Source organism: Salvelinus fontinalis, chromosome 23 (genome assembly GCF_029448725.1).
Source record: "Salvelinus fontinalis isolate EN_2023a chromosome 23, ASM2944872v1, whole genome shotgun sequence".
NCBI classification, from domain to species: domain Eukaryota; kingdom Metazoa; phylum Chordata; class Actinopteri; order Salmoniformes; family Salmonidae; genus Salvelinus; species Salvelinus fontinalis.
The window spans coordinates 8547221-8562460 of NC_074687.1; the positions used below are offsets into that span (position 1 = coordinate 8547221).

A 15240-nucleotide genomic window follows, 5' to 3' on the forward strand; every position below is an offset into this window, starting at 1 on the left:
TTTAGCTGTAAAGCATATTTTCAAAATCTGACATGATAGGTGGATTAACAACAAGCTAAGCTGTGTTTTGGTATATTTCACTTTTGATTGCATGATTATAAATATTTGTTGTAATATTTATGCATTTGGCGCCCTGCAATTCCAACGGTTGTTTAGGAAAGTGATCCCGTAAAAGGGATCCGCAGTGCAGAGAAGTTAATTCAATAAAAGTACTAAACAAATCACCTTAAACATAATTTATAACTAAACCATTCCAGTTTTAAAGAGGAACCTGACATTATCACCACACATTGTGCCCTCAAAACGCATCACTAAGCTAAAGACCCTGGGACTAAACTAAACACATCCCTCTGCATCTTGGATCCTGGACTTCCTGACGGGCCGTCCCCAGGTGGTAAGGGTAGGTAACAACACATGCACCAAACTGGTCCTTAACACGTTTAATAAAACAGGCATCAAGTTATTATAATGCCATCATAAAATTATTATCTACATTGATGCGCTCTGACCAATCAGAAAATGGATACAACCTTCATTTGATTTGTCCCTTTATTTAATGTTATCAACCATCTTCACATATTTCCTGAGTACATTTTGAGAGGGAAACATAAAACACAATGCAGATATGTGATGATACAACTGTCACATATTTCCTCAGTACATTTTGAGAAGAAAACATGAAACACAATGCAGATATGTGATGATACAACTGTCACATATTTCCTGAGTACATTTTGAGAAGAAAACATAAAACACAATGCAGATATGTGATGATACAACTGTCACATCATTTTATTTAAAAACACATTTTTGACAAAATGTAGAGATGCCCATCATATAAAATGTTCTGTATGCTGGTCAAAAGTATATATAATTATTGTATATAATTATTATTGTTGGCTACATCTCGGAATTTCTGCACTGACAAATTGTCAACCACAGTCTACTAATTAAGGCGATCCACTTGGTCCCGCAACCTTTTACGTTTACGGAAGGATTTCCCTGGTGTCGTCTGTACAGCATCTCACTGATCTTAGCCGATCTAATACATTTGTTGATTACAAATATACAAAATATAGCTTATCTTACTCATTACTTAAAATAAATGACATTTGGCCATTAGAGGCCCTTTCCAAAAATCTACTTATATTAACATGTTTCTGTTTTTGGCAACATCTCTGAATATTGTAACTGACAAGACATCACACTCTCAGAGGCTGCTGATTTTGTCATTGGCCTGTACAAGGCGATCCACTTGGGCATGCAACTTTGCACGATACAGTCCGATCTCTGAATCCTCCTGTAGGATGTTATCAGTGTCATCTCTGTGTAGCAGATCCAGCATTTCACTGCACACAATCTTGGCTGACTGCTTCAGGATGAAGTAACGGATCAGCATGGGCACCTGGTCAGCCAGTCTTTGCACCACAATCTGTGAGAGAGGTGAGGTGGGATGGAGAGTGAGAGCCCGAAGGGATGAGATGGCCACAAGGCAACCAAAAGATTACCAAACGACAAGAAAGGCTCAGCAAGGCTCAGCCAACCAAAAGATTACCAAACGACAAGAAAGGCTCAGCAAGGTGAACATGTAGACTTCAGAGTTGGATTGGTCTGCAAAATGCAATATACCATGATGCAACCCTGCCACAAAAAATGTATGTTTGAAACATTTGTCAAAAAGTTTTAATTAGAGATCTGATCATCCCATTGATGATGTCATGGATTCATAGTACAGGCTGGAGCAGAGCTATATAATGTACACTACAGTTCAAAAGTTTGGGGCCACTTAGAAATGTCCTTGTTTTAGATTTTTTTGTCCATTAAACAAAACATCAAGGTGATCAGAAATACAGTGTAGACATTGTTCATGTTGTAAATGACTATTGTAGCTGGAAATATCTACATAGGCGTTCAGAGGCCCATTATCAGCAGTCATCACTCCTGTGTTCCAATGGCACGTTGTGTTAGCTAATCCAAGTTTATCATTTTAAAATGCTAATTGATCATTAGAAAACCCTTTTGCAATTATGTTAGCACAGCTGAAAACTGTTGTCCTGATTAAAGAAGCAATAAAACTGGCCTTCTTTAGACTAGTTGAGTATCTGGAGCTTCAGCATTTGTGGGTTTGATTCTACAAATTTGTCGAAGGCCCTGATGAGAAAGTGTGTGAGTTTGTCGATAAGCACACTACATAACATGCCAGTTTTATGTTCGCTGCAGGTTTAGTTAATTAGATTTTATTTCTGGAACATTCTATACATACTGCACAGTAGATGTTTGCATTGTACCTCATAGTATGCCTTGAGCAGCCCTGGGTACTTGCTCCTGGTGTCGTGATCTGAGCAGTCTGAGAGGAGTGAGGGGTGTGAGTCGTCTGCTTTTTCCCCCTTCTCTAGAACATGTGTTTCATCCTCGTCTGAGGTGTCCTCGTCTGAGAGATCTGAGCAGTCTGAGAGGTGTGAGTTGTCTGCTTTTTCCCCCTTCTCTAGAACATGTGTTTCATCCTCGTCTGAGAGATCTGAGCAGTCTGCCGTTTCCCCCTCTAGAACATGTTTGTTGAAGATTTCATCCTGTGTGTAGACCTGCATCTCCATCTCAAACTGCTCAACGATCCTCTCCTTCACTATGATTGACTGCTGTTCCTGGATTGTTTCAATTTTTTTCTGAGTTTAAACAAAAATGAAGATACCATGAGGACATAAAGAATCTTGGATGCAGGGAGGCAGTGAAAAACTGTTACTGTTTCAGATAAAAGTTCAGTTCGACATGCTCTAAGTATCTTGTGGTGTTTTATTTTGAACATTTCAAGCTACAATCCTACAATGGGCAACCTGTAAATTGGAATTCTTCATAAAAATACCTTGTGATTTTTAAGTGCTACTTTGCCTCATGTTTCCCTGCTTCTTGCTATTGCCACAAACTAAGAATTCCATTTCAGCCTAAAATCACAGAAAAGAGAATTGTATGATTATAATGTCAGAGCGCTTAACAGTTTACAATTGTCATTACCTTTGAGACTTGATGAAGATAAGGATAATTCTTAAAGCTCTCTCTGGACAAATGATCAAATTGCTTCTGCACTATGTCTGAAAAACAAAAACAAATGTACTTGATAAAGAGATGTTAAAAAAGACAAATGTATTTGGTAAAGAGATGATAAAAAGAGACAAATTTATTTGGTAAAGAGACAAAATATTTTTATTTAAAGGTGTAGTTCAGCCAAATTACAAGTCAATAGTCCCAATATTATAATTTGTTTGTGCTTCATATCCAAATAATCAATAAGTAACTAAATGAAGCTACACAATCAATTTGAGATCCATTAGGATCATTTGGACATGAAGAGTAAAACATGGAAACAGTGTCCAGGTAAATTAAACCAAAGCTGGATTGATGTCACACCTTATCCATAGACTGCTTCCAGGGTAAAGAAACCAATATGTCATTTTGTAATTTGAGTGAACTATTCCTTCAACATGTCCTATTTAGTCAATTAAAGTTCAAATGTCACGTGCACAAGTACATTGAAATGCCGTTCTTACAAACTCTAAACCCAACAATGAAGTATTAAAAATAACATAAAGTAGAACAAAAACACGAGAGAAATAAGAAAAACACGAGAATGTAAGTAAGGTATATACATGAACAGTTCCAGGGTCGGTAGCTATACACATGGACAGTTCCAGGGTCATTAGCTATATACATTAACAGTTCCAGGGTCAGTAGCTATATACATTAACAGTTCCAGGGTCAGTAGCTATATACATGGACAGATCCAGGGTCAGTAGCTATATACATGGACAGTTCCAGTGTCAGTTCCAGTACCATATGTACAATGTGCAGGGATAGTGAAGTGGTATGGTTAGATACTGTATGTATAGGGTTCAGGTGACTAGGCATCAGGACATATGATAAACAGAGAAGCATCTAGATATTATGTGGTTAACAAAATGAAGTGTGTGTGTGTGTGTGTGTGTGTGTGTGTGTGTGTGTGTGTGTGTGTGTGTGTGTTGGAGTGACAGTGTCCGCACGTGTGTGTGTTGGAGTGAGTGTGCATAGAGACAGTGCAAAGATTCAAATAAATAAAGGGGTCAACTCAGATAATCCGGTAGCCATTTAGTTAGCTAGTTAGCAGTCTCATGGCTTGGGGATAAAAGCTGTTCTGGAGCCTGTTAAGGAACCGTTTGCCGTGCGGAAGCAGAAAGAACATTCTTTGGCTTAGGTGGCTGGTGTCTTTAACAATTTTCCGGACCTTCCTTTCACACCGCCTGATATAGATGTCCTGTATGGCATGGAGCTCTGCCCCAGCGATGTACTGGGATGTCTGCACCACCCTCTGATATAGATGTCCTGGATGGCATGGAGCTCTGCCCCAGCGATGTACTGGGATGTCTGCACCACCCTCTGATATAGATGTCCTGGATGGCATGGAGCTCTGCCCCAGCGATGTACTGGGATGTCTGCACCACCCTCTGATATAGATGTCCTGGATGGCATGGCGCTCTGCCCCAGCGATGTACTGGGCTGTCCGCACCACCCTCTGTAAAGACATGCGAACGAGGGTGGTGCTTTTGCCATACCAAGCAGTGATGCAGCTAGTCAAGATGCTGTGATTGGTGCAGCTGTATAACATTGAGGATTTCATGGCCAAAGCTTTCAACCTCTTGAGGAGGAAGAGGTGCTGTCTCGCCTTCTTCATGACTGTGCACATGTGTGGACCATTTTAACTCATTAGCAATTTGGAAATGGAGGAACTTAATGCTCTTGACCCGCTCCACTTCAGCCCTGACGATGTGGATGGAGGTGTGATTCACCAATACCTGCTTTCTTGGGTGTTAATGCTTAATATAATAGGCATGTTTGTCTTGTCAGAAGTACCATAGAGACCCATGCATGATGTTCAATAAAGGGGCTTTTGGAAAATCACATCAAACCTAGGGCTGTAACGTGTACGCTAATAAATCAGGAAGCAAGTACAGAGTGAATTTTACAAAGAAACGAAAATGAAACAAAACAAGAAACACGAGTAGCGTACAGACAGAAACACAGAACAGAAACAGTAAGGTGTGTGTAAGGATGGTGACAGGTGTGTGTAATAATTAATAAACTGGCGACAGCAAGAGCCAGAGAGGGGGAGTGGTGGTAGACATTACAGTACCCCCTCCCTGACGCGCGGCTCCAGCAGAAGGAAGCCGATCAGAGGGATGGTCCAGAGGACCAGGAGCGAGCCGGTTGCTTCTGCTGAGGCACAGGAACGTGCACAGAACAGAAACAATAACGCCTGGGGAAAGAACCAACGGGAGTGACAGATACAGGGGAGGTAATCAGGAAAGTGATGGAGTCCAGGTGAATCTCATGAGTTGCAGGTGCGCGTAATGATGGTCGCAGGTGCGCGTAATGATGGTGACAGGTGTGCATGGTAATGAATAAACTGGTGACAACAAGCGCCAGAGGGGGAGAGATGGAGTAGACAAGACAAGGGCTTTTGGTCACTTACCTCTGATTGTCTGTAGTGTTGTCATAGCTGGTATCTTAAGTTTAGCCACTAGTTTCTGAACAACATGTTGAAATACCCTGTAGTTACTGAATCCTGGCAGCTCACTTCCCCTGTGCTTCTCATCATATTCATCCACCACTTTTTGCACTTCATCGTGGTCTAAATTCAGGAAAACAATGTTAATAATTAATTGGAGATTATAATCACTGTTGTATGACATAACTATTAGTAGTATATTAACTATATCAGTAAATATTAGGGATATTTAGAAACATAAATATTCATTGGTTATACATGGTATTATGATGAGCAATACCCGGGCTAGTCAAAATTGTACCTACAATCTGATTCTGCATTTTTCAGACATTCCATCCACTCTGTAAATTCCTTTCGCATGAGCTCAAACAGATTCTCCTCAACGATAATATCCCCTTTGGACAGTTGGGTAATCTGCTCATTGAAATCTGTTATGACCTGAAGATGGAAACATAACAATAAAACCTACCTGTTTAAATGTTTCATATTTAGTCCTTTTAGATTACTGTTTAATGAAATGGCTCCACAAAACCCATCCATCCTTACATCTTCTACAGATATTAAACAAGAACTATCTTACACTGGAATGTCCAAGTGTATTTGTAAAATCAGCTGTCAAGGTAAAGTTTTGTTTAACCTGGTGACAAACATAATCAGGGGAAATTAAGAAAGGAGAGTGGAGGAAGTGGGAGTGGAGAACATTATAATGCTGTTTTATATATCTTTCTGGACAGTGCGTCTACTCTTACACCTGTGTTGCAAATCTGACCAATCCAAATGGCAGAGGATGTGCAACAGAACTGATGCCTTTACACCAGGTACCATTGCCCAAATTGTCTATAGGACATTCTCCTGACAATTTACCAAACCATGACAATAACACACCTGGACAACTGTGCAACAGTATGGCTTCCAACCCTCCATCATACATTTTTATAGACATTTTGTAGAGAAGAAGTTTACGAAGCTGAATGATGGAAAGGTGAAAGATGTACTCACCTGAATGAGGTACTTCCTCTTCTCTTCAGGTTCCATTGGAGGCCCGCCCTCTATTTGACTCAACGAATGCTTTACCTGCCCCAGCCGCTCCTTTATCTTCTCTGACATCTGGGGCAGATATTTCTGACCAGGAGCAAACATACAAGTTAATAGGTACCAGACCACATGTTTTCCAGTGTGCACTGGGTTTAGGAGGAACAGATAACCATAGGGTATGTGGTTGAACTAACTTTGATCTGTTTGACCAGGGCATTGCTGAGCTTGTTGGCTAGGCACTTGGAGGTTGCCTTCTCCTCACGCAGGAGGGAGCTATACATTGAAAAGGAGAGAAAAAAAACCAACACAGTATTTCATCCCAAACATTGGCCATAACCTGGTATGGTATAACCTTTGGCCTACAATGGTCACGCCCCCACATATATCTAATTAACATAATAAAAAATAAATCCATCTTTTTAAGCTAGAGATATTTGCTAAGATAACGTATGGAATTGTTTTATGATCATACCAAGGATCATTTAGCTATTTGATTTTGAATGTTAAAAAGTACAATTTCCAGGAATGTAAGATAATGGGAGAAGAGGGACTCTCATTCATCAACACTATATGGAACTACTCTCAAAGGATATCTGGAAAAATATACTTTTTTCATAAAATCCTGAAACCAACAGTTTGGGGCCCTGAACATTTTCAGATGTGAAGCCATCAAAAACATAGATGCAAGTTTACTTTACACATGGCAAGAACACATTTTACCTGAAGTGCTCATGATTTCGGAAGAATTCCAACTCCTCCTCAATCGCACGAGTTATTGACATGTTTTCATCAATTTGCTTCTGACCACGACATTTCACAATGACATAACCCATATTGAGAAAGATGACTCTATTGTGGACAATTTCCAACACATTCTTCTCTGCTCCCGGGTCTATCAGGTCTGGCTTTGTCAGAATGGCTTGAAAACACATGAAAAGCATTATGAGAACTTTACTAATACAAAAAACGTATAAAAAATACATTAGTCTATATAATTTCTTTACCCAGAGTTCTTGTGCCTTTAGGATCCACTTGTTGTGCCATTTTCAGTGCCTCTGTTGTTGCTATGTCAACATTACATGGTACCACCGCCAAAATAATGGTTTTCTTATTCTTTATGAATTTCGAAATGAGATTATTGATCTAGTAAAAAAAGGAAGAAGAATGTGACAAAGCAGTCAGGATGTAAGCCTTTGATCGAGTTATTTGATTAATCCACGAGAGATTAATCAGACCGCTTGTTACCGTGATATCGCCCTGTGTGGAGCACCTGTTAGGGCAGGAGATGAGAAGCAGGTACAGGAGATGAGAAGCAGGTAAAGGAGATGAGAAGCAGGCACAGGAGATGAGAAGCAGGTAAAGGAGATGAGAAGCAGGTACAGGAGATGAGAAGCAGGTAAAGGAGATGAGAAGCAGGTACAGGAGATGAGAAGCAGGTAAAGGAGATGAGAAGCAGGTACAGGAGATGAGAAGCAGGTACAGGAGATGAGAAGCAGGTAAAGGAGATGAGAAGCAGGTAAAGGAGATGAGAAGCAGGTACAGGAGATGAGAAGCAGGTAAAGGAGATGAGAAGCAGGTGAAGGAGATGAGAAGCAGGTAAAGGACATGAGAAGCAGGTACAGGAGATGAGAAGCAGGTAAAGGAGATGAGAAGTACAGGAGATGAGAAGCAGGTACAGGAGATGAGAAGCAGGTAAAGGAGATGAGAAGCATGTAAAGGAGATGAGAAGCAGGTAAAGGAGATGAGAAGCAGGTAAAGGAGATGAGAAGCAGGTACAGGAGATGAGAAGCAGGTGAAGGAGATGAGAAGCAGGTAAAGGAGATGAGAAGCAGGTACAGGAGATGAGAAGCAGGTAAAGGAGATGAGAAGCAGGTACAGGAGATGAGAAGCAGGTAAAGGAGATGAGAAGCAGGTAAAGGAGATGAGAAGCAGGTACAGGAGATGAGGAGCAGGTAAAGGAGATGAGAAGCAGGTACAGGAGATGAGAAGCAGGTGAAGGAGATGGTTTAATAGCTGACGGACATGAAGCGGAACAGGAGCAGCGTCTGGACAGGAACACATAACACATAACAACACGGAGCAATGCGGACACAGGGAACACATAACACACACAATACGGAGCAATGCGGACACAGGAACACATAACACACAATACGGAGCAATGCGGACACAGGGACACATAACACACACAATACGGAGCAATGCAGACACAGGAACACATAACACACACAATACGGAGCAATGCGGACACAGGGAACACATAACACACAAGACGGAGCAATGCGGACACAGGGAACACATAACACACAATACGGAGCAATGCGGACACAGGGAACACATAACACACAATACGGAGCAATGCAGACACAGGGAACACCACCAAGGAACAGACAGATATATCAGATAACAGATAATCAACAAAGTGAAGGAGTCCAGGTGAGTTCAATGAGCGCAGCTGTGCGTGTTGGTAACATGTTTGTATGATGACGGGTAGCCTGGCGCGAGGGAGGGAGAGTGGGCGTGACAGCACTCTGTTCTTCATGGTTCTGAAGCTCAACCATCCTCAAAGCCAACACATTCAAAGTACTTTTCACCAGAATCAACCATCATAGCTACATGTATTTTGCTAGCAATTATGGGAACTTATCTGAACACCTGGCTAAAACAATTCATCCTTAGTAAATCAAGAGATGAGAACCAAGAGTCTTGAGAGAACCAAACAATGTACTGGACAAAGTTCAAAAGCTACACATTAACGATAGACTTACTTGGACTCCAATGTCATCTGGTTGTCCTTTCACAGCCACCCTGGTGATCCCTGGTAAGTCAATCAGACTGAGGTCACACACCGTGGAGGATGTGATCTTTAGAGTGATCAGGTCTTCACATATCCCCACTCCCTTTCCAGCTAACACGTTCTGAGCTGTTAAATCAATGGGAAAATATTGATGTGTTTATTATTTGTTTGTTTGTCTGTCTTATACCCTGATAGAACTCTTCTTATCATAATATATTATGTATTCTGTAGTTGTCTATGGTAAATACCATACAAACTTTTCCACAATAAATGATAATAGATATGTCAATGTCAGGGGCGGTTGGTACCGTTTAAGATGAGGGAGAACAATATATTTTTATGAGCAATGGCCTTATTTCTATTACAGCCTATTGGATGACTGTCATTCATATTCCATTCACACAGCTCAATGTAACATCGATAGGTTTAGGCTAAAACATCATACTCATAATACTACAACCTAATCTATGAATGAAAGTTTACAACGCAGGTGTAGAAGTTGAGAGAATGTTTAGTAATCAAGGTGATAGATACTGACACATTCAATACCACCTTGCACACTCTGGCTGCATCATGCTGATCTAGGGTGTAATCATTTAGTCCAACAGTTGCAAACGAGAGTTTCTATTGGACAAATTCAGGTATGTTTATCCTTGTTTTGTTTCCGTTTGCGTCCGCTTAAGAAAAACATTTCAACAGAATTGGTGTAATGAAAACACCCCTGATCACACGCAATCACAGTTCACTTTCATAGGAGCAAAATACAAACAGCATGATCCCTTTGATCATTGTATATATACATCCTCCTCCCATCTACGCGCTCCCCTCCTCTCACCTTTACCCTTCGCTTGTTGACTTCAGTGCACAACACATCAGCTGTCTGTGACCAGACGAAAAAACATTTCCAAGCCAAACCTTCATATCAGCTCTACACACAGCCGACATCGATGTCACCATATTATAGCATCATAATCAATAGAGCTAACGCGTTAGTAAACCTGCTACGATCATGCAGTACAGTGTTCAGTCAGCAGCAAGCAGTTTAGCAGTTACATCGGAGGGCATCAGTGGCTAACAATGTATTAAACTTACCTTGACTTGGAAGAGTTACTTCGTTGGATAGCCATAGCCATCCCTCTCTGTTTGAGCCTGGTGTCTGAGTGGGCTAAACTAGCTAGCTAACTTCGCAAGCTAAGTAAGTGAAAGTGAAAATAATATGAAATATAGCTTGCTCTCTTTTCAAAACTGTTCCTATTGTCTTTCTCTCTATTTCAGTAACCTACTCACCACATGTTATGTCTTGCAGTGCTAGCTAGCTGTAGATTATGCACTCTGTAATAGATTCATTTTCTGATCCTTTGATTGGGTGGACATAGGGCTATATTTAGTATAGTTTTATTTAAAAAATATGTTTTTAAATGTTTCGCTATTTAAATGTTTCTGAAATTCACTGAGGAGGATGGTCCTCCCCTTCCTCCTCTGAGGAGCCTCCACTGGTTAATGTGTGTGTTTGTGTGTGTTTGTGTGTGTGTTTTGGTGTGTTTTTGTGTGTTTGTTCCCATCTCACCTTGTTCAACGTGTCTCACGACTTCTGAAGGTTCGTCAAATTCAATGACTTTCCCTCCTCCGTATGAGATGACAGCATCCCATTTCACTGTCCTGTCATTACAGAGTTGAAGTAGCAGTGGGCACCTGGTGACAATACCTGGAAACAAGGAAGTACCAATGACAGATCGTTATACTGTATTACAGAACAATCAATACAATACAATATGACAGTACAGTCAACAATGGACCGGGACATGGATTTCATGATAAATATATAACTTCTGCAGGCTACAGACAACAAGGTTTCTCTAATGTTCAGAAAGCATGTCAGACATGTACAGTGTCTGACTAAATGGTTAGAAAACTCATGTACAGGTTAACAATTTCTGTAAAGTTTTTCTGCGGTTATCAAGTTAATTTGAAGGTTCTAAACATTTCAGTAATGTCCGTGTCTCTGTGGTCCTATTGTACTGTCTGTTTCCTGACCTCGTCTATGGACTTTGGGTGATTTAGGAATGACATTTATAATGCTAATACTGATTTTAATGTTTTTTTGTATGTTCAGAAAACAATAGAGAATCTCACCAGTCCCTCTGGGCAGCGCCACCCCAGAAAGGGTCTCAAGCACAGAGCTCTTTCCTGAACTCTGGTCTCCCACCACAGCAATGGTTGGCAGTGGCAGCTCCTTATCTATCCCTATGGATCTCATGTCATCTATTAAGTCTATGAAGGGCCGGACCTTCTCCGCCAGCTGGTCTTGGAACATCCTGGGGGTATGCCAGGGGTACAAAATAATGCCATTATGAATGGTTCATTTGATGATAGACATTCATGGCTAAATTGATTATTTAACACCGTTTTTCTGGTTAAGAACTAACTATAATTTGGCGTACATGGGACGAGAAAATGTTTTCCCCAAAAATGTTAAAACTGCACCATTAACAACATTTCACACAATTTACTGCATGAATAATCACATCACCATAAAATTCAGAATATTATTATTATAGTATTGTGGTACAGTGTACTACAGAGTAGTATTTTGGATCGTACTACAGAGTAGTACTGCAAGTGTGCAATAACAACTGAAAAATGGAGGCCTTCATAAGTTCAAAACCGAAAGCTGAAGTAATGTTGTCCCACCTCGATCCATCTTCATGAGACATTTCTTTCTCCCCCTGAAATAAAAGAGAATGAAAGCTAAACCATTTCATTGAAAATACAAAATAACAGCAATTTATCTGTATTTTGAACTAAAGTTATTATAATCTAAATCATCACATCACTATAACATAGGAGGAGATACAGTCTCACATGCCGAGTTCGGAACCTCACAATTTGCCAACTGTAAAACACTACCAAACATTAAGAACACCTTCCTGAATGATATACAGAATGATAATCTGCTCTCCCAGGAACAGGCCCCGATCCCTGTGATTTTACAGAATGATAATCTACTCTCCCAGGAACAGGCCCAGATCCCTGTGATTTGCGGGAAGAGAAGGAGGAGAAGAAGGGGCCAAAGAGCGGGGCTGCCTTCTGAGAATTTGTAGGCAATCGAATAAACCCCCACTTCCTTCCATTATGCTAGCAAACGTGCAATCTTTGGACAATATAATAGATGACCTACGTGGAAGATCAAACTACCAAAGGGATATTCAAAACTGTAACATCTTATGCTTCACGGAGTCGTGGCTGAACGACGACACTATCAACATACAGCTGGCTGGTGTAGGAGTAAATGAGACACATAGATAACACACTAGACATATAGTCTGCTGATTCCATTAAGAGACACACATACCAGAGAAATATGCGCCTAAGGCAACTGGACACACTAATGATAGAAGAGACACAGGGTCTGCCAATTCTCATAAGGACACATACCAGAGAACATGCTGAGGCACTGAGTTAAATACAGGGCTAAGTCATAGGCCTATAGGATAGATGGACATATATTATTTTTAAGACAAGCACGGGTCTGGCCACTATTATAATCTAACTGAAAGCAGATATGGGCGTTAGTAGGCGTGATCAAGCAGGAAGCCTGAACTAAAAAGATAATGGTGGCAGGAAGGATTAAGGGAAGTATGCTTTTTTGCATATGGGTTGGACCCATATGCTATATGTGTATAAAGACTGGAGCCGGGGCTGGGAAGTGGGGTGTGTGTTCCGCGGACCATTCCAGGCTTTGATATACTTTGTATTAAAAGCCAACTGATTTCACAAGTTCTTGTAAGTGTTATATTTGAACCGATTTTCCACGACACTGGTTATACGCTGTACCGGCAGGATAGAACTTCGGAGTCTGGTAAGACAAGGGGTGGAGGACTATGTATTTTTGTAAATAACAGCTGGTGCACGATATCTAAGCATGTCTCGAGCTATTGCTCACCTGAGGTAGAGTTCCTCATGATAAACTGTAGACCACACTATCTGCCTAGAGAGTTTTCATCTTTTTTTCCGTAGCTGTTTCAATGACCGCATTGACCGCATTGAATGACCGCATTGATGACCGCATTGAATGAGCTGTATTCCGCCATAAGAAAACAACAAAACGCTCACCCTAGTAGCCGGGGACTTTAATGCAGGGAAACTTAAATCCGTTTTACCAAATTTCTATCAACATTTTAAATGTGCAACCAGAGGGAAAGAATCTCTGGACCACCTTTACTCCACACACAGAGATGCATACAAATTTGGCAAATCTGACCATATTTCTATCCTCCTGATTCTTGCTTACAAGCAAAAATTAAAGCAGGAAGCACCAGTTACTCGATCAATAAAAAAGTGGTCAGATGAAGCAGATGATAAGCTACAGGGTAGTTTTGCTAGCACAGACTGGAATATGTTCCGGGATTCCTCCGATGGCATTGAGGAGTACACCACATCAGTCATTGTCTGCATCGATGACGTCATCCCCACAGTGACTGTACTGTACGTACCCCAACCAGAAGCCATAGATTAACAGGCAACATCCACACTGAACAAAACGCTAGAGCTGCCAATTTCAAGGAGCGCTACTCTAACCCAGAAGCTTATAAGAAATCCCGCTATGCCCTTTGACGAACCATCAAACAGGCAAAGCGTCAATACAGGATCAAGATAGAATCTTTGGATGAAGCAGGGCTTGCAAACCATTACAGACTTCAAAGCGAAGCACAGCCGAGAGCTGCTCAGTGACACGAGTCTACCAGACGAACTAAATTACTTCTATGCTCGCTTCAAGGAAAATAATACTGACACATGGAGGAGAGCACCAGCTGTTCCGGAAGACTGTGTGATCACGATCTCCTCAGCCGATGTGAGTAAGACCTTTAAACAAGTTAACATTTACAAGGCCGCAGGGCCAGACGGATTACCAGGACGTGTAATGCGAGCATGCGTTGACCAACTGGCAAGTGTCTTCATTGACATTTTCAACCTCTCCCTGTAATACCAACATGTTTTATGCAGACCACCATAGTCCCTCTGCCCAAGAACACTAAGGTAACCTGCCTAAATGACTACCGACCTGTTGCACACACGTCTGTAGCCATGAAGTGCTTTGAAATGCTGGTCATGGCTCACATCAACACCCGTATCCCAGAAACCCTAGACCCACCCCAATTTGCATACCGCCCCAACAGATCCACAGCAAAAATGCAATTTCAGAATGTGGGTTGAGACATGTCCCCCCGTCCCCAGTGACAGGTCTGCCCCTGTCCATTGCCAAAGACCCACAACCAAGATCCCACATGTTGTTCAGGAGTACTGAGTATTGATGGAGAAAAGTGGGGAAGACTCACTTTAACATGCACTGGCCGATCAATACCTATTATAGACTTGACTATAATAACAAGGCTTATAGAAGGGCAATGGGTTTCACTGAATTTCAGAAAGACATCAAATGTTCTGCATCGTAACACTGTCATAACACTATCTTAACATCGTAATAGGTCCACTATTATGCTGCGTTATATGGTATCAGGCTGTGGGTGTGTCATAAGCTGTCATAACACTATCTTAACATCGTAATAGGTCCACTATTATGCTGCGTTATATGGTATCAGGCTGTGGGTGTGAGCTGTCATAAACTGTCATAACTCTCGATAATACAGCAATATCTTTGTCATAACACGATCATTACATATTTCTGACAGCTTATGACATGTGTTATGAACCCTTATGACATGTTCAAAGAAATTGTTACCCAACAGGTTGGTAAGCAATTTCTCCAATGACCAAAAATGAAATGTACAGCGTTGGACTTTATGACAGAGTTCAGAATGTATTACAGAGCTGCGATTGTTCTAAAAAAGTGCCTTTAATATTTGAAAACAGACCC

At 41.1% G+C, this 15240-nt stretch overlaps 1 protein-coding gene across 1 annotated transcript; it reads right to left on the reverse strand.

Moving 5' to 3' along the window:
• Positions 1-531: 531 nt before the first annotated feature.
• On the reverse strand, positions 532-11739 carry LOC129820821 (interferon-induced GTP-binding protein Mx-like). The gene is made up of 12 exons (XM_055877810.1): positions 11499-11739; positions 10933-11070; positions 9337-9491; positions 7573-7711; positions 7289-7487; positions 6763-6841; positions 6533-6655; positions 5839-5971; positions 5498-5656; positions 3010-3086; positions 2289-2663; positions 532-1432 (listed from the first exon to the last, which is right to left on the reverse strand). The coding sequence occupies exons 1-12, from the start codon at positions 11677-11679 to the stop codon at positions 1211-1213; spliced, it is 1980 nt and encodes a 659-aa protein (XP_055733785.1). The 5' UTR covers positions 11680-11739; the 3' UTR covers positions 532-1210.
• Between the last annotated feature and the right edge of the window lie 3501 nt (positions 11740-15240).